Source organism: Plasmodium brasilianum, chromosome 12, assembly GCF_023973825.1.
Source record: "Plasmodium brasilianum strain Bolivian I chromosome 12, whole genome shotgun sequence".
Lineage (NCBI taxonomy): Eukaryota > Apicomplexa > Aconoidasida > Haemosporida > Plasmodiidae > Plasmodium > Plasmodium brasilianum.
This window is the reverse complement of record NC_090125.1, coordinates 2,885,973-2,911,770: the sequence shown is the minus strand read 5'-3', so window position 1 is coordinate 2,911,770 and position 25,798 is coordinate 2,885,973. Positions and strand designations below refer to the sequence as shown.

The 25,798-nt window shown below is 24.3% G+C and overlaps 5 protein-coding genes across 5 annotated transcripts; 3 read left to right on the top strand and 2 right to left on the bottom strand.

The window, feature by feature from the left end:
- Window positions 1-880: 880 nt before the first annotated feature.
- On the top strand, window positions 881-1,852 carry MKS88_004595 (HSP20-like chaperone; the record flags this gene model as incomplete). The annotated part of the gene is made up of 1 exon (XM_067217784.1): window positions 881-1,852. One exon carries the CDS (start codon window positions 881-883, stop codon window positions 1,850-1,852), a length of 972 nt encoding a protein of 323 aa, XP_067072178.1.
- Window positions 1,853-2,775: 923 nt separating this feature from the next.
- MKS88_004594 (Appr-1-p processing domain protein) lies at window positions 2,776-3,901 on the bottom strand (the record flags this gene model as incomplete). The annotated part of the gene is made up of 2 exons (XM_067217783.1): window positions 2,776-3,287; window positions 3,571-3,901. 2 exons carry the CDS (start codon window positions 3,899-3,901, stop codon window positions 2,776-2,778), a joined length of 843 nt encoding a protein of 280 aa, XP_067072177.1.
- Window positions 3,902-6,676: 2,775 nt separating this feature from the next.
- On the bottom strand, window positions 6,677-8,136 carry MKS88_004593 (uncharacterized protein; the record flags this gene model as incomplete). Its single annotated transcript, XM_067217782.1, has 3 exons — window positions 6,677-7,171; window positions 7,520-7,668; window positions 8,031-8,136. 3 exons carry the CDS (start codon window positions 8,134-8,136, stop codon window positions 6,677-6,679), a joined length of 750 nt encoding a protein of 249 aa, XP_067072176.1.
- A 2,630-nt stretch (window positions 8,137-10,766) lies between these two features.
- MKS88_004592 (CLASP domain-containing protein) lies at window positions 10,767-14,792 on the top strand (the record flags this gene model as incomplete). The annotated part of the gene is made up of 7 exons (XM_067217780.1): window positions 10,767-10,821; window positions 11,072-11,358; window positions 11,657-13,641; window positions 13,879-13,996; window positions 14,236-14,300; window positions 14,526-14,586; window positions 14,721-14,792. 7 exons carry the CDS (start codon window positions 10,767-10,769, stop codon window positions 14,790-14,792), a joined length of 2,643 nt encoding a protein of 880 aa, XP_067072175.1.
- Window positions 14,793-16,472: 1,680 nt separating this feature from the next.
- Window positions 16,473-24,511, top strand: MKS88_004591 (uncharacterized protein; the record flags this gene model as incomplete). Its single annotated transcript, XM_067217779.1, has 6 exons — window positions 16,473-16,496; window positions 17,116-17,273; window positions 18,187-18,288; window positions 20,884-20,906; window positions 21,699-21,856; window positions 22,088-24,511. 6 exons carry the CDS (start codon window positions 16,473-16,475, stop codon window positions 24,509-24,511), a joined length of 2,889 nt encoding a protein of 962 aa, XP_067072174.1.
- Window positions 24,512-25,798: the final 1,287 nt, after the last annotated feature.

Sequence of the window (25,798 nt, the reverse complement as noted above, 5' to 3'; positions counted from 1 at the left end):
TATTTATAGTTGTTTTAAACAAAACGATATTTTGCTTTACTAGTACATTTTAAATTTTAGCTTATATTCGGCTGAAATTTATGGGAAAATTTTTGCTTTATGTTCAAAGAATTTGCTTGAATTAACTTGCGCTCTATTTTGTTTTTTTCATGCTAAATGTATGCGCACGGAAATTATTAATACGAATATGAACTTAAACATATATATGTATATATGCATAAGTATTTATTTATGTATGTATATATGTATATATACATCATATATTATACATATATATAATGTTTGTGCTGTATAAACTGTACTTATATGTATGACAATAACGGCATAATTAAGCTCTTCGTTCTTTTATTCCTTTTATTCCTTTTATTCTTCTTAATTCTAGTTTTTTAATGTTATTACAGCCATTGTGAGGAATGTATAAATACGTAACAAAATTTAATTTTTTTTTGGAAAATGAACATTGAATGATAATTAAAAAAAAAAAAAAATTTATAGTTAAAGTCATATTTAAAGTTATAGTTAACGTTAAAATTATCGTTAAACAGTACTAAAGACCATTTTTTAAATAAAAACATAAAATAATATATACCGATTTTTGCGCATTTTTGAAGTGAAAATATCATATTTTTATATGTACATAATAATAATAATGCAAATGCTACTTATCAAATTTATGCATGTACTTGAAGAAAATTTGATAAGATGAATAACAATGCAGAATGAGGAATATCGAGTAAAATGTAAAATTTAAAAATTTTTAAATTCCATTTTAAGGAATATACACATATGCATAAATATATACACATATGTTGTACATATATGTTTACATGTGTATTTATATATATTTCAATTCTCAAGAATTAAGGAATATGTCAATACTATGAGTAGCATAATTAACTATTCAAAGTTTGATAAAATAGACGTAAGCTCATCAGATGACGAAAATAAAAATAGAAAACCTCATGTAACCACATTATGTCACAATGACAAAGTAGTAATTGGGCCAAGTGGATTAACAATTTTGAAAAATAACGAGGATCAGATGCAAAATGATGAGGTAACAAAAGTTACGAACGAGTCAGGAAACGAACGTGTTGTTAATGATAAACCAATTAAAAGTGTGAGAAAGGATGATGCCTATAATGGTAATGCTATCATTACACACACTGCCAATAATAATGATGAAGGGAATGAAAATAAAGGCAGCTTGATTAATGAGAACCTTTTAAAAAATATGGTAATAAATGGAGGAGTTGTTCCATATAAATATATTTGGAATCAGTCAAAACATGATATTAATGGTTATATAGTTTTACCATTACATTGTAAAGCTAAATCATTAGTAGTACAAATATATGAAGACAAATTGATTATCAAAAGAAATAAAAATGAGAAAACATTAAATAATAAAAACAAAAGTAACGAGATTAATTCGTTAGATAATTTCGAAATATTAATTAATAAATATTTTTCATTTAAAATAAATATGAATGAAGATACACAACTATGGGAAATAAAGAATATGAAAATAAATTGGAATTCCCTTTTTCACTTATCTAATAAAATAAATAATCAAAATGCAAACTTTGATTTTGTACACAATAGAGATGATAAAGAAGAAACCTTTTTATATATTTCATTAAAAAAAAAAAATGAAATTGAAAATGCTTACATTTGGTGGGCAAGTCTATTTAAAAATGAGGAACAAATAAATATATCGAGTTTACCATCTCGTATTTCGACTAATAAAAATAACAATAGCACATCCTTTAAAAATTTATGGAATGAAGCACACGAAAATTTTAAAAAAAACATAGCTAAAAAGGGCCTTCCCTTTCCGGTCGGCCCGTGACGAGAAGTTCAAAAAGTGAAGGGAAAAAAAAAGGAAAATAAAGCAATCAAGGAAGCAATGAAAAAGAACTAATGAACGAACGGAAAAGCAAACAAACGGACAAACAACCTTACGACCAAACAACCATACGACCAAGCAACCTTACGACCAAACAACCATATGACCAAACAACCATACGACCAAACAACCATACGACCAAACAACCATACGACCAAACAACCATATGACCAAACAACCATACGACCAAACAACCATACGACCAAACAACCATACGACCAAACAACCATACGGCCAAACAACCATATGACCAAACAACCATACGGCCAAACAACCATATGACCAAACAACCATACGACCAAACAACCATACGACCAAACGAATAGCATTATTTTTAAAATATAAAAAAATTATAGAAATATTTATTCATTTAAAAAGGATGTGTATAAGAATAAATTACATGTCAACTTCATTTGTTTCGTGATACTTATATATATTTTTTTTTTTATAAATGGACGTCCCTTCATCATATGGGGCATAAAACAACTGCTTATGACAAACAAATAATTTTTTTTTAGTAGTCTCATTTTTCTTTAAATTTTTTTTATTCAATTCAAAAGGGGAACTTTACGCAATTATATTATATCATAAAATTTGATATGTTAAAACATTCAAAGAAAAAAAAAAAAATGAATAAATTTTAAAAATTCTATGTAAGAATACAATGCTCATATTTTTTTTTAGTAACTTTATTTTAAAAAAAAGGAAAAGAAAAAAAATTAAGAGCAGCTAGCCAAATATTTCATTTCAGATTTTATATAGTTACAAAATAAAAAAGAAAAAAAAGAAAAATAACGCAAAGCAACTAAAAATAAACAAAAAGAACTCGAAAATGTAAACACAATTCTCCACTATCTGTGCATTTCCTAATTGGTATTTTCATCCAAATATAATGGTATTGAATCTCGTAAAAGCATCCAGTATGTATCATTAATGGTACATATAACTACTTTATCAACTGAAATAAAATTATCTTTTTCTTTTAAGAATTCATATATTCCTTCTAAACAACTTATAACAACATCATGTTTTTTAAATAAACTAATACCACTACCAAGTAATGGGAAAACAACAGTTTTAAAAGAATTATTTTTTGCAGCTAATAAGACATCTTTATAGCACTTTTTTAATTTTGTTGTTTCATTGTAATATGGTTCCACAGTATGTATAATATATTTATATGCACTCTTGTGCCCTTTTGTTATCAATAAATCTTTGTCTTTATTTTGATCTCGAATATTTTTTATATCATTAAACAAAGAATCACCACATGTTTTCAAAAAATTACCTGAACAGTCATAACCGTTACCTTCTTTCATTAATTCAAACATCTTGTTTGTTCCATTTACAGCCACATCACCCTTTAGGTATGATAAGTCTATAATATAAAAGAGAAAAAATTTCATTGGCATATAAATAGAAATGTAGAAGGATGGGTAGGAATGGATACCCCAATGGATAAGTTGTTTGGTGCATACATATACATATGTATATGTATATATATCCCCCACTACTTCCGTATGCATGTGTGTATATGTATATACGCGTATTTATGCACCATCAAAAATCGCCAATTAAATGTGAATATATCTATATAAATACATTACATTTTAGTAACACACTATGCAGTCCATATTAATATAGAGGTAGAGCATGTGTACCTCCAAAATGTAGAGCTATTTTATTTAAAATACTGTATGGGTTCTCATTTTTTTTAAAAATAGGAATACTCTGTACGTCTATAATTTTATTCATATTCTTAATAGTAGGATAGTTTTGAAAAACATCATGTTGTTTCTCTTGTAACAGGGGTTCTATATCTTCTATACTGTGTAATTCGTGGCTTCTTATTTTCTTCTTTCTTATTAATTTGTTAATACTCACATTTTTATTTGTTTTGAAATTGCGTAAAAATGGATTAAATAATGAGCTATGAAGGAAAGTACCTTTCTCAGTTAACTTAAAAAAAAAACAAATCTTTATCCATTGCATTTGATCTATTATTTTTCATACGTTGTTTTTCACCTATTATGTTTCACTTTTTTTTTTTTATATTAATACTTAAAAATTTTCAAAAAGGAAAATTTAATTCATTTTTCGTTTTAAATAAATACAAAATATGGTAGGAAAATAAATTAAAAGGGAATAATAAAAAAAAATAAATTATTCTGCAATAATTCTTACTATTGATGTGTAATGTATGGCTATTATTAAAAAAAAAAATAAAATTTTAGAAATTAAAAGGAAAAAAGAAAAAAGAAAAAGGACGTTTTAATCTGATACATACAGAAGCACTTTTGAGAGTAATAATTAAAAAAAAATATATTAAACCTGTACATTCCGATGCGCAATACATGTATGTTTAGAAAAAAAAAAAAAAAATGAAAATAAAATAACAGGAGTTCGAAGGAAAATGGATACGCAAATGTGCACTGTAAAAAAATACAATTATAAGATATTTAAGTAAACTATAAAAAAAAATTATTCATACATGCATAGAACTATTATGCATAGTTGATATATACGAATATATTTATACTATAATATTTACACAGTGCTGATGTTCTGTGCTAATATATATATATATATATACAAATACTGCTTCATTTTAACGTACTAAACAATTTTTCTCATGGTGTATTATTAATGTAACGTACCAGTCTCCTTGCTACCAAGTATCATGTTTCAAATAATTTTCTAATAGTAAATTAAAGATTGATATATCGGAATTAATATATATGTACCTATTTTATTCTTAAAATGATTTTTTTTTTTTTTTTTTTAAAATTAAATTATGACTTAAATCTCTTCAAAAACGTTTCCCACGAATTGGATAAAAAAGAACACCTTTTGTGATGAACATAGTCAAGCATTATGTCTGCCCTGTGAAATAATTTTACACACATAAAAGAATGTTTACATATTTATGTACACATATATATATATATATATATGCATTTACATATGAGTACAAACAGGTGATATTTTATTAAGTAATATAAAAAAAAAAAGGTTTATTCTTTTATTAATTACCACTCTTTTCTTCTTTTTGTAGTACAGATAAAAAATGATAAGGTGGAAATACCAATAAAATATAAACTCATTGACAAACTCCTTTCTGCACAATTTTAAAATAAATATAAATAGTGTTGGTGTTACTAACTTCAATGTAAATTTTTACAGTATATGATTAATATTTTTAAAAGTTGAGGATAAAAAAACATAATGTATTTTATATAAATCATAAAATATTTTTACAATTAAAAAATATTTTCATATTATTACTTATCTTCATCAATTTAGATGATTTGTTAACGTCATTCTTTTCCATATTTAAAAACTAACTTAATGAGATTTATATAAATTTAAATAACTAAACAAAATAAAAAAGAAAAAAAAAGAAAATCAGGTATAAATTTCCGTTTTTAAAGAGTTCCATGGGGAATGAAGTAAAATATGAAACTTAAAAATTTAATGGATTTACATAAAAATTTTTTTCCTTTTTTTTTTCTTCTTTTTTTCTTTTTTGAAGGGGTCTTTGCATCGATTTTAAAGTGTATTCATAAAATTTATTTTTATATGCACTCATATATTTGTTCACGTTAGTCTAACGTCTGTATTTTTTTTTTGGGAATTCTGTTTAATTACAGTTGAAAAAAAAAATTAAATAAATAATAAAAAAAAAAAATACATGGCATAAGTTGATATGACGTGACGTAACATAACACAACATAACGTAACATAACACAACATATAATAATTAATGAATTAACAAAGCAATTGTGTCAAAAATCTGGCATTTACGAGAATGATTGACCAATGAACAAAGCAATACGTATCTACCAAATTTTAAAAACTAAGCTTATTGCTAATTTGTGTTTTTTATTTATAGCTAGAAAATACTTACCACCTAAAACAAAATTATTTCACGTATTTTGAAGGTTTTTTGAGCTTGGTAGCAATAATATTTTTTATTTGTACGTATATTTGTATTTATATTTATATTTTTTAATTATTAAATGGCGTACTCATAAAATTGTAATATCAAAAAGAGCGCGTACACATTAATATAATATCGTTTCATATTATTTAATTTATGAATTATAAAGTATTTCAATTAAATAAAATCAGTTAGATAAAAAAAAAAAAATAAATAAAAAAAAAAAAAAAAAAGAAAAGAAACGAAGAAACGGGAGTATATTAAAAAAAAAATAAGTAAAAAATAATGTGTAAAATTAAAATATAACAAATTGTAATTAACAAATAAATTGTGGTAAAATATGTTTTTTACGTATATGCCATTTTGTAGCCTAGAGAAATGCATAAAATATATAAAAGACTTCGTAGAAAGTATCCATTATTTATATGTATATGCATTAATCCCAATGATGTACAAAAATGTTTTTTTTTTTTTTTTTTTTTTTTTTTTTTTATTTAATAGCTTCATAAAAGTGGGTATATCATTGAAATTAAGAAATATAAAAGTCCATATTTATGTATGTCAAATTGTTTTGTACACGTTTGATAAATGTAATAAACACTAAAGAGAAACAACAACAAAAAAATTATAATAACACAATAAATTATAAACATATATACACATATATATATATATATATATATATATATATATATATCCTTGTCTAGTTAATTTGTACTATCAGCACCCTTTATCCATTTAAAATATTGCAATAACAGAATTTAAATTGTTTTGTTTTTAATTTTATAGTGTTCGATACTACATGTTTAATTAAATTATTTACCAAACTAATTCTGCTTTAACATTTTTTCTTGATTTTCTATATTTTCAATATCTTGCTTCTCTCTTTCCAATTCTTGAATTACATTCAATTCTTTGTCAACACTTATTTCGTGTTCCGCAGCATAATCGTCAATTTTTTCTTCAAATTTACTATATAAAGCTTGAATAATTGGTGTCGTTACACTTCTAGTATCTGGATCAAGTTTTTTAGTAGCTTCTAACGTTCTTTGTTCCCATATTTTCAAATTTTTCTTTATGAACTTGATTGCGAGGGGTATAACTAAACCGACAATCATAACTTTCAAAAATTTCTTCAATTTATCTTTGTGTTTAAGATAAAGAACTTTCATTTTATCTTTTAAATGTTTACCAAATTTTTTTAGATGATTTCCAAATTTACTCTTGTTAAACTTTTCTTTCAACTTCTTTATAAATTCAGTTTGAATAAGTGCCATGTTATGACCTGTGTAGGCATCTGTGTCGAAGATTTCTGCTTCATTCTATGAAAAAATAAGACAAAATTTTTATGAGATGTGCAAGTATTATGAAAAAAAATAAAAAATAAAAATAAATAAAAAAATAAAAAATAAAAATAAATAAAAAAATAAATAATCAAAATAAATAAAAAAATAAATAAAAAAATAAATAATCAAAATAAATAATCAAAATAAATAATCAAAATAAAATAAATTAATAATAAATAAAAAAATAAACAAAATATAAACAAAAAATAAACAAAAAACAAACAAAATATGAACAAAAAATAAACAATAAACAAATAAAAAAAAAAAATATAATAAAAAAAAAAAAATAATATATAATGGATAACTCAAAAATTTGCTGCATACTTCAAGAAGAACCATCATATTATCTAAACCATTTCCATTTGATATTTCATTTTCTAATTTGTCCACTATTTTTGTAGATACAACATCTACGAATGAATCTAACTGGTTTTTCCATGTTGCTCCCACTTTATTTGAAATTCTATCACCAACTAAAAAAAGAGAATAAAATTGTTGATTGAAGAAGTTGGTTAAAAATACTGATAAAAAATGTCGATTAAAAATGTTGATAAAAAGTCTTGAACAAAAGCGTCGATAGAAAAATAAATTTAATTTCCTATTCCTAATTTTTCTTCCATGAAAAATGGAAATGTGGGAAAGTTGTATATATATTATCTCAGCTAGTGCCAGTAATACGTTGATTAATAAACAGGTATTAAAATGAATGTGAATTTGGTGTACATACATACATATATATATATATATATATATATATATATATAAGTATATACGCCCATACACATATATAGAACCAATTTTTCACATATCTATGTATATATTTTATGTGTGTTACGTTCAATATACGATGAAGGATTGTGGCTTGCAGAATTAAACTGTGTGGCTCTTAATCGAAGAGCCAGTGTAATTAAAAGACCGATATAACATACAAATGTTTTCATTTTGTTCAGGCACACACACACAAAATATTTTGAATATAATATTATAAAAAGAGAAGAAATATATTTAAATGAAATTTTAAAAATGTAAAGTTATTAAATATATGTATATATAAATGTTTATATATAAGCGTAAAATTAATGAAGTGCGGGCCCAGGTAAAGAATGGAGATATGTTAAGTCATTAAAAATGGATGATCATAGAAAAAGCGTACAATTATAAAATATTTATGGAAAAAAAAATGTAAGTGTGTAATGATTAATGTTAATCATTTCAAAATTTACAAAACAAAAAAAAAACAATGCAAAAAATAAAAAAAAAGACATTTTAATTCATTATAAAAAAAATAAAATTAAATTATTTAATAGAACATCAAAGGATATAGGACTTTCATTTTTGAGCTATCATGCAATTTTTTTTTCTTTTTTTCAAATAACTATTGTGTTAATAAAGTAGAATATCTTTTTGCTTTTCCTTTTACGTAAATATATATTACATATTATACATATTACACGAATTTTTTTTTTTTTTTTTATTTTGAATTTTTTTTCGTAATGGTACTCACATAATTTGGCTTAAAAAATATGAGCACTTTAATAAACATTTTTTGGTAGCTAGCTACTTTAAAATATTGGCTATAAAAAAGTGCTGTTGTTTTTTTGAATTCAAGATTAAAAACAGTATTGATATTATTTGGAGTTTCATTGCATTCAAGAAGGTTTTTAAAGAGCTCATAATAGAGAGTTTTACTTTATTTTTTTTTTTTTTTTTTGCATGCTTCATTTTCGTTAATTTATATCAAAATCAATATTCAAATTTATGAACAGGACAGCATGTAAAATTTGGTGTGTACATGTCTTTTTGGCTTTTTTGAAACGTTTTAAAAAATCTGTTTTTAATGTAAACATATATATTATTTCTTTTTATTTTTACTTTTTATTACAGATGTGTAAATCTTATTCTTTTGTGTTGATTTTCATTTAAAAAAATTCAGCTTTTCCTTTTTTTAATTTGCTCAAACTTGTTACATTGTGTATTTTACATTATCCTACAGATGGTGTTAAGCCATATTTTTATATATATTTTCAGATATATGATACCATTGGTACAATTATTTTTAATGTAATAATATCTCAGTTTTCACTTTACCTATATTTTATCCAGCAAGTTATGTTTTAATGATCAATGTAGAGAAAAAAAAAAAAAAAAAAAATTGATTAAATAAATGTACTTTTTCTCAAGCACTAATCTGAAGAATTGGTTGGGAACTTAATTTTTTTTAAATTTCTTATAACATTACAAAATACATATTTCAGTTTTACAAACTGTTATGAACATGGAATAAAAAAAAAGGAAAAAAAAAAAAAGAAAAGAAAAGAAAAATTTCATTTTAAGGTATTTTCCAGTATAAAATATATGCTTACGAAAAGGCTCGTTCTTAAAAAATTTTAATCCTTCAAAAATGTATGCAGCTAAGTCCTAATCAGTGACAATATATATGACAAAAAAGATAAGATAATGCTAAAAGCTACACAATAAAGATGTAATTTGCACACCAAAATTTTTAAGAGAAATGTATTATTTAGAAAAATGTTTTCCTGTTTTCTCTATATTGTTTTTTTTATCATTTACGTGTTATGTCCTCTTTTTTTAATTAAGGTATATTTTACAGACAAAAATTTTATTTCGTTATATTTATTTTTAACATATTTTATAAAATGTACATGATACGCAGTTAAATGTTATTGTCATGTTTTGTTTGATTTCAATTTTGCCCTATTTGACTTCATATTAATCATCCTTGTTTATTCAATTTTATATCATTCCATTTTATTTCATTCAATTTTATATCGTTCAACTTTATAGCATTCATTTTAATTTTATTTTAATTTTGCTAAGTAATACTTTGCATAATTTCACATTTTCCTTTCCTTCGTTGAGGTACACATTGTGGTATTAAACATTATATTATTATCAGTAACAGAAAAAAAAAAAAAAAAAAAAAAAAAAAAGTATGTTCACAAATAAATGAAAACTTATTTGCATATTTTTAATTTTCAAAAAAAATTCCATATGAACGGCAAATAATGATAAAAGCATTTGCTGTTCTTTATTAACTATTTTCTTATTTTGTGCATTTCCTAAATTTGTATACTATGGTTTGAGTTATATGTTAAATTAATTATATTCTTTAGCAGTACGTATACGTATATATATATTTACATATATATAATATATATACATATATAATATAAATTTTTAGTGTAATAAATACGGTACTTCTCATAATTATTACAAATAGTGGTAATTGCTCCCTATGTACATGTATTTACTACAAAAGATGTTCTTAAGGCTTCCATATTATTATACATCAATAATGTACAGTGTGTGCAAATTTTTTAACACAGCTAAATAAAAAAAAAATATAAATATGAGAAAAAGTATGTTTTCAGTTATAATATAACCATTTTAGTTATTTATTAAATACTTTAAATAATGCAAAATTTGTTTTTTTAACTTTATTACAATTTTTTTTATTTTATTTTATTTTATTATTTTTTTTAAATCCATTTTAAGAAAAAGTAAGAAATTTTATATTTATGCAACAAACATACAAATTCAAAATATAAAAATGCCTAATGTAGGAGAAAACAAACATAGAAATAACAGAAACATATTCATAGACGGTATGTATATTCAATGAATAGAGGAAATAATTAGAAATGGAAGAAAAAAAGGAAAGAAAAAAAAAAAACTGATGTATTCTTTTAATAATTATTGTTTTTTTTTTTTAAAAAAAATTCAAAAAAAAAAAAAAAAAAAATTGAAAAGACATCATATGAAGCAAATATAGTTAAATCTTACATGATATATAAAATGTTTTATCCTTTTAAGTAATTACTCCATATATGTGTTAACTTCCCTTTTATTCATTAGACACAAGAAATTACAAAAGGAAATCAATTGATGAACAAGATGATTATTCAATTGTTGAAGATTTTCTCTATTTAAATAAGGAAAAAACGGATTCACAGAATGTTCAGAAGGAAAACTTATACGTTAATGTTAATTTGGGTTCAACTCGTACTAGTGCTATAGGTTTAAATATAGAAAAAAGTAGTAACTTAGGGGAAAAAAAAATTGAAGAATCAAATAGTGTAAAAAATTATAAAAATTGTGGAGATCAAAATGAACTCTGTTTAGAATCTCCCCTAAATGAAATTGTAAGAGTGATGTTAACGTGTCTTATTCATGTTGCTATTTTATGACCCGTTCATAATTCGTTTTTAATGTATTTTGTTTTTTCGTTCACTGTACTTTCATTTGTTCTTTTTAAAATTACACAAGTACTATATACGTTAATAATGACAGTTGTTATTGTAGATGAAGCGTTATTTATACATACATGCATATACATATATAGACATATTTTGCAAAAGTGCTTATGTATGTGTAAATCCCTGTTTCAGCACGAAGAAACATACACATTTAGTAGTATATTTTTCATACATATTTTTACAGCAAAGGTATCAACTGACTTTACTTAAAAGAAGCAACCCAACTTACCCTAAGTCGCCCAAAGGAATAGGAACTAGCAGTAATATGGACAGGGTATACAAACATAAAACAAAACATGAAGAAGAAAAATCTAGAGGGAATCATAATAGTTCAAAGGTTGAAATATCCTTAAAAGAAAATATAAATGAGTTAAATAAGTGCACAGACATGAAAATGCAAGAACACCTTTTGCTAATAAAATCAAGAAAGAATTTTAATGATTTACGTACTAGCAATATGGATGATGCTACATTAAATGATCCAAAAATTGCCAGTTCCAAAAAAAAAATAGAAGCTGAAAATAATACGATGATCAAGTGTGTCAACTATATGAATAAAAATAATAAAATGAAAGGATTACTTGAGATAAAAAAGAAAGAGTATTATAATGAGGAATATACTCTAGATGATGATAATAAAATTAAAAAAAGTAATATGATTATTAATAGAAGTAAAGGTTATGATAGCGAATATATGAATAATGAGTTTATCCGTAAGGACAAAACGTATAAGCTTAATGAAGAAGCAATATGTATCAGTAATAGAAACACTAAAATGAACGAAGGGCATGCAATTCTAGATGATAATACAGTAACTGATATGAACACTAAAAGATGTGGACTTACGCGTAAGGGTATCGTTTACGAAAACTACGTTATTCAAAAGAAAAACCCACTAATGAGTGAAAAAAAATATATAAATGATACTAATAATAAACATGATGATACTAAGAAAAGTAGTTTACATAATAATACAAATAAAAATAGGATACGTGAAGTGTCGACGAATAGCTGTAAAATGGACGATGGTTGTATGATTTACAAGAGAGATAAGTATGTTAAAAATAGTGTAATGCAGGATAATAATGGTAATGATAACAGTGATAATGATGATAATAACAACGATAACGATAATAATAACAGCGATAACGATAATAATAACTATAGTGATAATAATAACTATAGTGATAATAATAACTATAGTGATAATAATAACTATAGTGATAATAATAACAACGATAATAATAATTATTATTATAATAATGAAGAAGCAGGTAATAACAGTAACAGTCACTATAGCAAGAGAGGAGACAAAAGTTTGAATGATAAGGCAAATACGCAATTTTCCAAAATGTACAATTATATTGATGATATATGTGTGAATAGAACAAATAATACTAAAAATGTAATAAAAATTGTAGATAATAATACACAGACGTCTTTCAATATCAATATTTCTAATAGAGAAAATAACCTGTACGAAAGGACCATGATTGATACAAATATAAATGCAGAAGGAAATGGCGATATGAAAACAGTAAATAAAAATAAAACCGCTTTAACAAATGTAAAAATGCAGGATAAAAAAAATTGTTTTGGTAAAGCACTAAATGATATGACGTATAATAATGCACCAAATAAAATTATTAACAAGAATACAAAAAACTTAAATGTTAACTCCAAGATAAAAAATGACGTAGCAATAACTTACCTTACTTATGAAGAAATAACAAATTTTCAATTTGAAATAAATGATGATAACATAAATGATATGATAACAAAATTAATTGAAATTACAAAGGATCAAGAATGGACAAAACAAATAGAAAATTTAATTAATCTACGAAGAATTCTAAAATTTCATCATAAATTATTTTTTGAAAATCATACAAAGGAATTAAGAAAAATATGTAGATCAATTATAGATTTGCTAAATAGTCCAAGATCAAGTGTGTCAAAAAATGCACTATTATGTTTATCCGAATTTTACTCCATTGGGAAAAAAAAAATGGATATTACGTTAGATGATGTTATTATACCGTGCTTAAAAAAAGCACATCAGACCTCCATTGATTTTTTAAGCAGTGCTGCTAACAATGCATTACTCTCTATTTGTAATTCATGTAGTGAAAGTAAACTGATTCTCCATTTTGTTAAAATAGTTACATCGTAAGAGCAAAACAGAGAAATAGGCAGAGATAAAGTATAAAATTAGCGTTCATATTATCGTGCTTATTAGCATAATTATTATCGTACATATCACTGCGCACTTTAATGTATATATACATATAAAAACCTCTGTATGTGAGTCCACATAATGAGCGAAAAGTTATGCTTTAACCTTGTGTAGTTCCTCAGTCCTACCTAAGCAAACAGTGTATTTAAAACTATTAATTTTGTTTTTAGAAAACAAAAGACATATAACCTGATATGCTTAAAGTGTTTAATCGCTGTGATTATTAAATATGAAGAGAACATTTGCAAATTTAAAGAAATGAATAAGCTAATAGAAGCCCTTCTTGAGGTTAGAATACTGATAAGGCAGTATATAATACACTTGCATAAATGCATTTTTACATACCTGCTTAATATATTCATACTAAAACGAATTTTTTATGTATTTGTTCGTGCACCTTTTTGCGTATAAAATTGTTTTGTTTATTATTTTTTTTTTTTACATAAAAAATATTTTAAATTTGAGGAAGAAATCTCCATATAAGATAAGTAGCTATATTCATATTTTTTAAATAATCTTTATTTTAGTGTACTGCAGGTGGGAGCGCCGAAATAAAGTGCACAGCAAGAGTAGCTCTGGTTGTGCTTGACAAGTAATATTAAAAAGATAAGAAATTATATATATATATATATATATAATACTGTCCATTCTTTTAGTTATATCGCATTATATCTTTGTTGCATTTGCACCACTTCCAATGGTGTGTTAAGTTGCTCATTTATTTGTTTTAAATATGATTATTATTAAATATTATTATATTATATAATATTATGTATCATTGTAATATTTTCTATTTTGATATTTTTTGCCATATCAGCATATGCCCAATCAAACAAATAGGTAGCAAATTGCACATTCCAGCAGAAAAAATAAAAAAGGTAAAAAAAAAAAAATTCATAATTTTTTATATGTATCACAAATTTAGTTCTATTTTTTTTTTTTTTTTTTTTAATTTTTACCTTATCACTGTAATATAATGTATTCACCTTTATTTTGTTTTACACAATAACAGATAGAAAATTTGACGGAGCGAACATCAGAAAATGAAATTGATATGGTATTAGGAAAAATAAAGTTTAGCTAAATAATTCTGCATATTGTGCGAACATGATAAAAGTTTTTAACTGCTCATAATTGTTAACTTTTTTTTATTTTTATTTTTATTTTTATTTTTTTTTTAATTTGTTTTTTGTGCTGAGCAATTTCCATTAATTTGGCTATCTTTTTTAAAAACCTGTAGCTTTACTATTATTTCCATGTTTTTTTTTATATTTTTACTTTTTCTTTTGCTTTTTTCTCGTTCTATATCTTTTTCTTTTTATTCGTCTTCATTATTTTTCTAATTTGATCTTGCCATCTCTTTGATACGTTTTTTCTTCATAATTTTTATACTTCTGCTTAAAAGAAATAAGCATTTTTTTCAATATTTTGGAAAATTATGTTTTTCATTACACATAAAAAGATCTTCTTCATCTTTTATCTCAATTTACAGCATAAATTTATATTTCTTGTGATTTCTTCTTTTTAAGATAGATTACATTTTTTTGGGTTTATAAGTTTTAGTTTTTCTCTTAATATATATAGCGCTTCCTTTTGAAGTAGAAAAAAAAGTAAAACTTTTTTAAAATAAATTTTTAATTTTTGAAAAAAACTTTTAGTATTTTTGAACCTTCTCCTGATAAAGTAAAAAATGAAAAACACAACTTGACAGTTAACCCCTTTTGAAAAGCTATAATATATAGTCACATATATATATATATATATATATATATATATATATATATACATATGCTAAATATTTGATATTATGAAAATGGCACGAGTGTAGACAGTAAATGGTGGTTGTGTAATGAACAACCTCCTACGATTCATACTCTTAATGTATGCCTACACAGCACACACTTTATGGTGGAATTAAATAGCCATCAGTAATATGTTCATTTATTTATGGTAGTCTTTTTTTTTTTCTTTTTTTTTTTTTCCATAAATAACAAAAAAAAAGAAAAATTACTGAAAAATATTGGTACACAATTTTCGTAACGTTTATATGTATAAATATAAATATATATATATATAAATATATATATATATATAAATATATATATATAATATATAATATATATATATATTATATATATATACATTTAGCCGTTTTGTTGCTTAGTATAGAAAATTAGGGACATACAATTTTACTGCATATCTATATTTTTTTGTGTTCTTTTCTGGAAAATTTTTACCTGACACCTGTCTTCAAATACCATTCGATTTTTTCACTTAAAAATTCTGTGAAACAAATGTTTTCTTCAATTTTATGTATTTATTTATTTTTATTGGGGAGTGACAATGTGAACAAAAAAAAAAAATTCAAATTTTGATTTTGCTTTACCCCTTTACAATATAAATATAGGATAATGAAAACGCTTGAACAGAATGAAAATATTAATTAGAAGCACTGCTATTTTAAAATAAAAAAGGAAGAAAAATACATAAAAAAAAGGAAAAAGAAGCATTATATATTTTCTAAAGATATATATACACAATTGAATAAATGCAATAGGCAAACTTTACAAACATTTTTGTAGTAAAAAAAATAAAAAAAAATAAAATAGGAATTTTTGAGAAAACGTTATAGCACCCCTTATGCACATAATTCAACAAGACTAGTTAAAAAAAAAAAAAAAAAATACTCCTGAGGGTATTGCATTAGCATACGTTTTTAATTTTTGCAGTATAATATATATAATTTACTGAAAGAACGCGCTAAATGAATGCGCTAAAATTAGCAATTGTATGCATTACAACTTTTCTCAGTGCATGTGTATACAAATATAACATCTGGCATACCAAATATATATATATATTATATATATATATATAATATATATATATATATATGCAAATGTACATATATTTTTTATACATTTTATTATAAATAAAATTACAAAAAAATGAGAAAAAAATTAAATAAATATATGAAACAAAAAAAAAAAAAAAAAAAAGTTAAACAAAAATTAATGAAACAAAAATAATAAAATAAAATAAAATAATAAAACAATAAAATAAAATAATTAAAATAAATTGAAAGAAAATAAATTTTTTTTTTTTTGCCGCAACTTTAAAAAAATTATAATTATTCCTTTTTAGTATAGACAATCAACAACATATCCCTTTAGCCTTTTTTTGTAACAATTTACTATATTTTATTTTTATTTACTTTCTAATTTTGCAACTATCACAGAAAAGCTTTTAAAATAAATTTGTGTTAAAAGTTTCTGCTATCAAAGATATTGCGGCGTATATCATTTCCTCCAGAAATACATAATTTTTTTTTTTTTTTTCTTTTTCTTTTTCTTCTTTTTCCTTTTCCTTTTCCCCTTTTTTGGCATTTTTAAATTTCTCAATTCCAGATAAATTTAAACTTATCAAAAATGGTAGCAAAGAAAAAAGACGTTAAAGGAATCCTTAAAAAAAAAGTAGTTAAGAATGCAGGAAAATTAGCAAAAGTAAAAACGGTAAAAATTAAGGGAGCTGTTTCAAATAAGCAGAAGATCAAGTCCAAAAAATTGTAAGTTCATGCATTTTTATTATTTTGTTTTGCATTACATTATGTATACATGTATACCTAAATGTATGAATATGCCTAACACAAATATATACAAATCAACGCCCCTTAAAGATGTGCAGTGTCCATGTGTATGTATACCACCCTCTTCAAAGTATTTCTTATATTATATATAACTATGATGAATTTGTTTAATAATTTAAATAAAAAAGAATTTTTTTTATTCGTTACATAATATTTTATTTCACTTATATATTTTACCCATTTATAAATATTACATGCATCTTCAATTAAATATTACTCTTTTCTTTTTTTTGTTTTATTCTGTTCGTCATTTACGTGATATGTCGTGTGTTAGATGCATCTTTGAAATTATATATGTACATGCATGCATCCATAAATTTTTTTCTTTTACTACACCTGTTGTGCATTTAAGATTAACGTTAACAACTTTATAAATCATTTTGGGCTTATTGATGAAAACAAGTTTACATAACATAATTTTTTTATTTAACGCACAAAAAAAAAAAAAAAAAAATATACATACATATATAAATTTGTGCTACATGTAATATTATTATATATACCACTGGAAACTTTTATTTTATTTTTTTTTGCAATGATTGTTCCTACATGTAAAATACTATTAAAGGCACATTAATTCTTTTTTTATTTTTTTTTTGTATTATTTAGTATTCATTATTATTTAGTATTCATTATTATTTAGTATTTATTATTATTTAGTATTCATTATTATTTAGTATTCATTATTATTTAGTATTCATTATTATTTAGTAATTATTATTTAGTACTTACTATTTAATATTATTTAGTACTTACTATTTAATATTATTTAGTACTTATATTTATTATTATTTATTACTTACTATTTATCAATTTTTTTTTCTCTCTGTAGAATTAGCAAAAAAGAGAAAGGTGCCAAAACAAAAAAGGAAGCGCCAACCAAAAAAAAGGTAATGAAGAAAGCCAATGTCAAAAAAGCTATTAAAAAGAAAAAGTAAATTATTAGTAGGCAAATTTCGCGTATAACAAATTACGTGTACACAGTTATAAAATAAGGAGATCTGTATTATTTTTTAACAAATTGGTATAATAAATAAAACATATTACTTGTACATTTGATGATAATATATAATGCTTTAAAGGGAATATATTAAAAGAAAAAAAAAATATGAAACCGAGGAATGCATGCTCATTATGACAAACTTAAATAAAGATCGCTTATAGAAATTATGAGCTTTTTTTTTTTTTTTTTTTTTCATTTATGTTCAGCAGTTTTTTAGAATACGTTATGAGAATTTTTTTTTTTTTTTTATTCCTTTTTTTTTATATTATTAGCAATATTAAATTTTATGAAGAATATTAAGATGATATGTGCTTTCATGTATGTGTGCATATTTTTACACAGTTATATGAAACTGTATATATATGCACATATATACATATATATATATATATATATATATATATATAAATACATACATTTGTAGATGCTTGCATTTTAATCGTCAAATAAGTAGTACAGGTTTTTTTTTTTTATTTTTACCTTTTTTTCCAAAGTGAAAATAATACTTCCTATTTTTAGTAAACTGTATATGTGCTAAACAACGTTCGTGTACATGCATATCGAAATGAAAGATGCATGCTCCGTTTATGGATAAGAAAAGAAATTTTAACAAATACACGTAGTAGTAATTCGAATTTTTATATTTATGTAACATTTTATGTATTATATTAGATTTTAATAAATATCGTTTTGTATAAAAAAATTATATTTTGAAGAGGTAAACATTTCAACGTTCTTTTTAATGAAGAAAAGAAAATTATTTAATATATTATAATATGCTCTTTTAAGAAAATTGGTTTTAATAATGAACAATAATTTTATCTATACTGACTGCTCTACAGCCATTAAATTATATCTTCGTTTGACACAAGTTTCATAGAAGAGAAAGCGGAAACTATATTTATGAAGTGTTTTTAAAACAGAATGTGCTGTTCATATATATATATAAATTTATATTTGTTGTAAACATAGTTAAACGTATGCATGCAAAATTAGATATATAAGTATATTTTATACCTTTTTTCTAGTAACATTTGTCATGGCATGCCTATACACACATTGTCAATTTTTATATTTTTCCTCAAATTTACCCAAATTTACTCAAATTTCCTTAAATGTTTTTCGAAGAATGTTCATTTTTTCAGTTATTGAAATATGTAGTTTATATATTTAAAAAAGAACTTATACGAGCTTGCAGCACACTTGTATGCTAAAAAATAAATACAGAATTTCATTTTAAACATGGTGAAGGTCGGTAATAAATAGTAACCAATTCAATGGGAAGAAAAAAGATAAAGAAAAGAAAGAAAAAAGGAAAAAAAGGAAAAAAAAAGGAAAAAAAAAAGGAAAAAAAAAAGGAAAAAAAAAGAAAAAAAAAAAGGAAAAAGAAATTTATACCCTTTTCCATATACTTAAGAATAGATGACTGAAGTATCTTTAAAGCGTCCTCGTACATCTGAAAATCTGCGTATGTATGTATGTATGTATGTATATATATGTACATATGCATAGGGTTATGAGAACATTTTTGCTCATCTTTTTTCTTTCTTTTCTACAAAATCTGTCATTTAAAAGTGCATACTTTATGCTTTGTATGCAGTATATTTGTTATATCCCCACAGAGTAAGTTATATTTTTACCAAATTAAAAAAGTAAAAGGTGAGATTATGTTACAATTCACATTGGTAAGTGATCTTTTACAATTTAAGTAAAATGTTTTGTATTGAATAAGTTAAAACAAAAATATAATTAGCATCCATGGTTTTAAAAATATTCCATACGTTTACTTAATATTTGAATAGCTAATTTTATTAAAAAATAAAATAATTATTTATTATATTTTTAAATATTATATTTTTTTTTTTTTTTTTTATTCTTATCCATAAGTTATGTTAGCATTTACATCATGTATAATTCCTTTTAAATAATAATATAATATAAAGAATAACAATTTTAATTTTATATATATAATAGAAAATTAAAAAGAAAAAAAAAATAATTTTTTTATAATAAAACTTTCATTTATTCGCCTATTTTTTCTCCTTAAAAGAGTCCGAATTAACCATCATTAAAAAAGGAAAAAACAGAGAATATTTTGTATACCTAACAGGTGTGCATATAAACATGTACCATGAACAAATACGTACAGGATATGTATGTATATACCTAAATGTACGTATATAGCTTATTTTTGACTGTATTTTGCTTCCCCGCGAAAATTGCAATAACACTTCTTGTACATAGTAATAAAAATGAAGTGTTGCCAATAATCCATACGCAGCAACAGTCGACAATAATGGCATAATAATAAATTACTAGGAAGTGGTGCTCTTGTATTTAATTACGATATATACATATATATATATATATATATATACATATACATATATATAGGTTTATATTACAAATTGTGCAGTGTTTCAAAATATCTAAATACATTTTTTTTTTTTTTTCTTTTATTCTATTCTTTTTTTCTGTTTTTGTTTTTTTTATTTTAAACGTTGTTTTTACATTTTCACCTTTCAGGTTAGAGTTTAACCATGATTTAAGTCGACCAGAAAAAAAAAAAGATAACAATTAAATTTATTTATTAAATGAAAGATAATAATTTATATATATATATAAATATATACATACGTACATTATATATGTACGTAAATATATACATAAGTATATACGTACATATATATATACATATATAAGTATATACATATATACATATATGTATATATATCTATATCTATTTATATATAGATATATGATAATATAAACCAATTTTTTCTCCTGTTTTGTAATAATTACTACACTCTGTATGAAAACTTTTAAATGAAAGTAAGAATATATAAGATTCTGAGATAATTTGCATATATAATATATTTATATACGTGTAAGGTGAACATATTTGTGTTAACGCTTCGCATATGTCGTTGATGCATTATTCCTTTTGCCTAAATGACGGAGTAGTCATATTAACTGTCATATAGTATATATCAAGAAGTATACGTTGCATAGTATATATCAAGAAGTATACGTTGCATAGTATATATCAAGAAGTATACGTTGCATAGTATATATCAAGAAGTATACGTTGCATAGTATATATCAAGAAGTATACGTTGCATAGTATATATCAAGAAGTATACGTTGCATAGTATATATCACGAAGTATACGTTGCATAGTATATATCACGAAGTATACGTTGCATAGTATATATCACGAAGTATACATTACAAAATATGCATTACGTAAGACATACTACATATTATTCTACGCACTAAACTATTCTTTAAACTACTGACATCTCATCTTATTGTGTTACTCTTTATTGCTACATTTACAGTGAATCAAGTTGTGTGCAAGAATTGCTTAAGCTCAGATATTGAAACGAATGAAGGGCAAGGAGAAGTTATTTGCTTAAGATGTGGAGCAGTTTTAGAAGAAAACAAAATAGTAGAATCTTTGGAATTTGTGGAAAATAACAATGGTGCTATTTCAATGGTAAGAGAGAAAACAAAATATATGTTCTCACTGTAGTTTTGCTAAGCCAATCGTTATGTTAACATTTTGACTGTATTGCATTTCATGAGCATTTAGCTTGCATTCACGTTCTTTTTGTTGTCCATATGTTGTTCATACGTTGTCCACATGTTGCTATTTTTTCCATTTCGCCCATTTCTTTTTTACTCCTAAATCGATCCCCCGTGCTTCCCCCTCCCCCCTCCTTAACAGGTTGGTCAGTTCATCCCGTCGAGTGGAAACAAGTCGTTCATATTGTCATGGGGCATAAGAGAAAGCAGGGAAATATCACTGCAAAAAGGTTATGTAAACATTCAGAAGATAGCCGATAATTTACATTTATCAAGTCAGCATATCGAAGCAGCACAAAGAATTTATTTAATGGCATTACAAAGAAATTTTACCATGGGTAGAAATAATTCCTATGTTGCTGCATCTTGTTTATACACAATATGTAGGAGGGAAAAATCTCCTATCATGTTAATAGATTTTAGTGATATATTACAAACACCTGTAAAACCTTTAGGAAAAACTTTTTTAAAATTATTAAGATTATTACATATCAATGTTCCAAACATAGATCCCTCTTTATTCTTAGAAAGATTTGCTCATAAACTTAATTTAAAGAATGATATATATAAAGTTACTTATACAGGTATCAAACTCATTCAAGCGATGACAAGAGATTGGATAAGTACAGGTAGAAGACCAACAGGTTTATGTGGTGCTGCTCTTTTAATATCAACAAGGATGCATGGTATTCCAATTAATTCGAATACGATAGCTAACATTGTTAGAATTTCAAATCCTACTATTATTAAAAGATTGTCAGAATTTAAAAATACCAATACTGCTAAAATTAAAGCTAGCGAATTTGATTCAATCAGTATTAATGATATACCTTCAAGTACTATACCTCCATGTGTTATTTCGTATAATAAAAGAAAATTAAAATATGAAATAATAGAAAAAAATAAAACATTATCCTTGCTTCACTCCGAAGAACAGTTTACTGCTAGTACAAAATCGTTATATGATTCAGAGAATCTAACGGAAGAAGTATACACGCCAAAAATTCTCGATGACAGTAGTTCATTGCGCAATAGTGTTATTAATACCATATATGATGATGTCTATAATGATGCTGATACTTGTAATAACTTTTCTTTTGTGGATAACCACTCATCTTGTAATGAGCTAGAATATTGCACTACGGTTAGTTGTGCTGTGAGTGAGGGTAGGGATATCGAAAGGGATAAGCAAGGGGAAGAACAAAGGGAAAGGGAAATGCAAAAGGGAGCGGAAGAGGGAAGAGAGAGGGAAAGAACGGACCTAGTAAATAATATAGCACAAAAGAAAAATCAAGAAAGTGGGATTTTATCGAATAGTGGAATAAATTTAGAAGAAATATGTAATGACAATCCTGAGGGAAATGATATAGATAATTTAGCATTAAAAATTATGAACACTATTAGTATAGAAGGGAGTTGTGACAAGCTCAAAATAAATAATAATTTTGCAAAAAGTAAAGCAGGCAAGGCTTGCAGTAATGGTGTTACTACTAGTAGTACAGGTAGTATTGGCAGTATTAGCACCACTGGCAGCATTAATGAAAAAGAGCACGATAACGTAGAAAGGGAGTATATGAAACAGAAAGGGGAAGAAAAGGATGTGGATGCCTTATCCATGAAATCCGTTTTTTCAATTCCTAATACAAACAAAATGTCAGATTTAGAGTATTCAATAACTACTTCACCCATTTTAGACAAAGACAATGAATTAAATAAAAGTAATATAACGTGTGCATATAGTTGTAAAAATTTTGCAAACGCAGATGAAATAAGGGAGCCCCAAAATATTAGTAAACTTCATAATGCTATGAATAGTAATAGTTGTAGTGATTTTACAGGCTTTGATGGTTGCAGTACTACTTATCAGTTAGATAATCTAAGCCGTAGTAGCAAAACGAATTTATTTGAAGAAGAATGTTCAAACAAAGGTAGCGAATTGACAGATAACAATTTTTATTGCTCTACCCTGAAAGAAACTGTAAACTCAGAGCTAAGTAGTGTACTTAATGATGTAGATGAATTTAACTATTTAGAATGTAATAATATACAAGGTAAAAATATAAATAATACAGAAATTGGATGTAGTGACAATATCTTCAATGGATTGAAGAGTGCGAACAATGTTAGCAGTGCTCTAACCGACTTGAGCTATTTCTTTGAAAATAACTCTAATTGTACCAATGACCAAAGTGTTAACTTCAATTCAAACTCAGATACATCGATAGAACCTGATGATGAAACATTAAGCGACATTTATGATAGTGAAATGGAGAATATTATGTTATCTGAAAAGGAAAAGGAAATAAAAATGCTCATATGGGATGACATGATGAAAAATTATTTACCACATTTATCAAAACAGTTGAGAAAAAAAAAGAAAAGAAATAATACTGATAATACTACGAATGGAAAAAATAAAATGAGAAACAAACAAAAAAAAAAAGTAGATGATCTTCAGGATACTCAATCAACAGGAGATTCTGTTTTGAGGGCTCTTGAAAAATCAGACAGAAATCTTTCTGGGAAAATTAATTACCAAGTATTGAAATCTCTTTTTTCCTCTTGATAAAAATGTATACCTCTTTTTGCCATATCGGTTATATGTTGCAGAGTGTGTGCATACATACGTGCATACTTGGATACTTACATATATAGTCATATATGTACATTTTTACATAGACCACATATATGTGAATTCCCTTTTTTTTGTTTTCCCACATAAGAGTGCATAATTGTTAATGAATAATTATTTTTAGTTCTTTTTATGGAAATCTTGTAATTTTGTGCTCACTAACCATATCAAATATGATTTCTACACAGACATGCGAATATGCTATTTTGCATTTCTTTGTGCTGTTTATATGTTTATACATATGTATATATGTTAATATTTAAAAATTTGCATTGTTATAATGATATATTGCTATAATGATATATGGATATATTGCTATAATGATATATGGATATATTGCTATAATGATATATGGATATATTGCTATAATGATATATGGATATATTGCTATAATGATATATGGATATATTGCTATAATGATATATGGATATATTGCTATAATGATATATGGATATATTGCTATAATGATATATGGATATATTGCTATAATGATATATGGATATATTGCTATAATGATATATGGATATATTGCTATAATAATATATGGATATATTGCTATAATAATATATTGATATATTAATGTGTGTATATATTGATATATTTATATTTTCCCATTATTAGTTAGCTTATATCCTAATCCATATTCTGAATTTTATTTTACTATGATTTTCATTTTAACCATGCACCTTTTTCCTCCTATATTTTTACTTTACCCCCTCCCCAGTAACCATTTATCTGAAGTAGTTATTAATGTGTGCTTTATTATTTTTTTTTTTTTTTAAGTTGTTTTTTAATTATTTGTTCTATTTTTATATTTTTTTTTTTACTGTTTCTATTATGCTTTTTTACTTATCTATAGATGTCTTTAAATTTTCAATTGAAAATATTTTGTTTCAGACAATACATTTTAACAACGAACTTTTCTCTTTAATGCTTATAATGAACATTAACATGACAAAAAAAAAAAAAATAAAAAAAATAATAGGGCAACATAAAAAAGGGGACACAAATATAGTTTAAAAGCGGAAAGAAAGGGAAAGAAGGAGAAAGCAAAAACAAACGCAAACGAAAATGTAATTACGTTTACCCATATGTAAGTACCAACATCCCATGTATATATACACAGTGTGAATAATAAACAAAGATCGTTTTTACATAAAAATTGTACTCTTCTACAATTTTAAGATGCCGCTAATGAAGAACTATGTATTAAAGATCGAT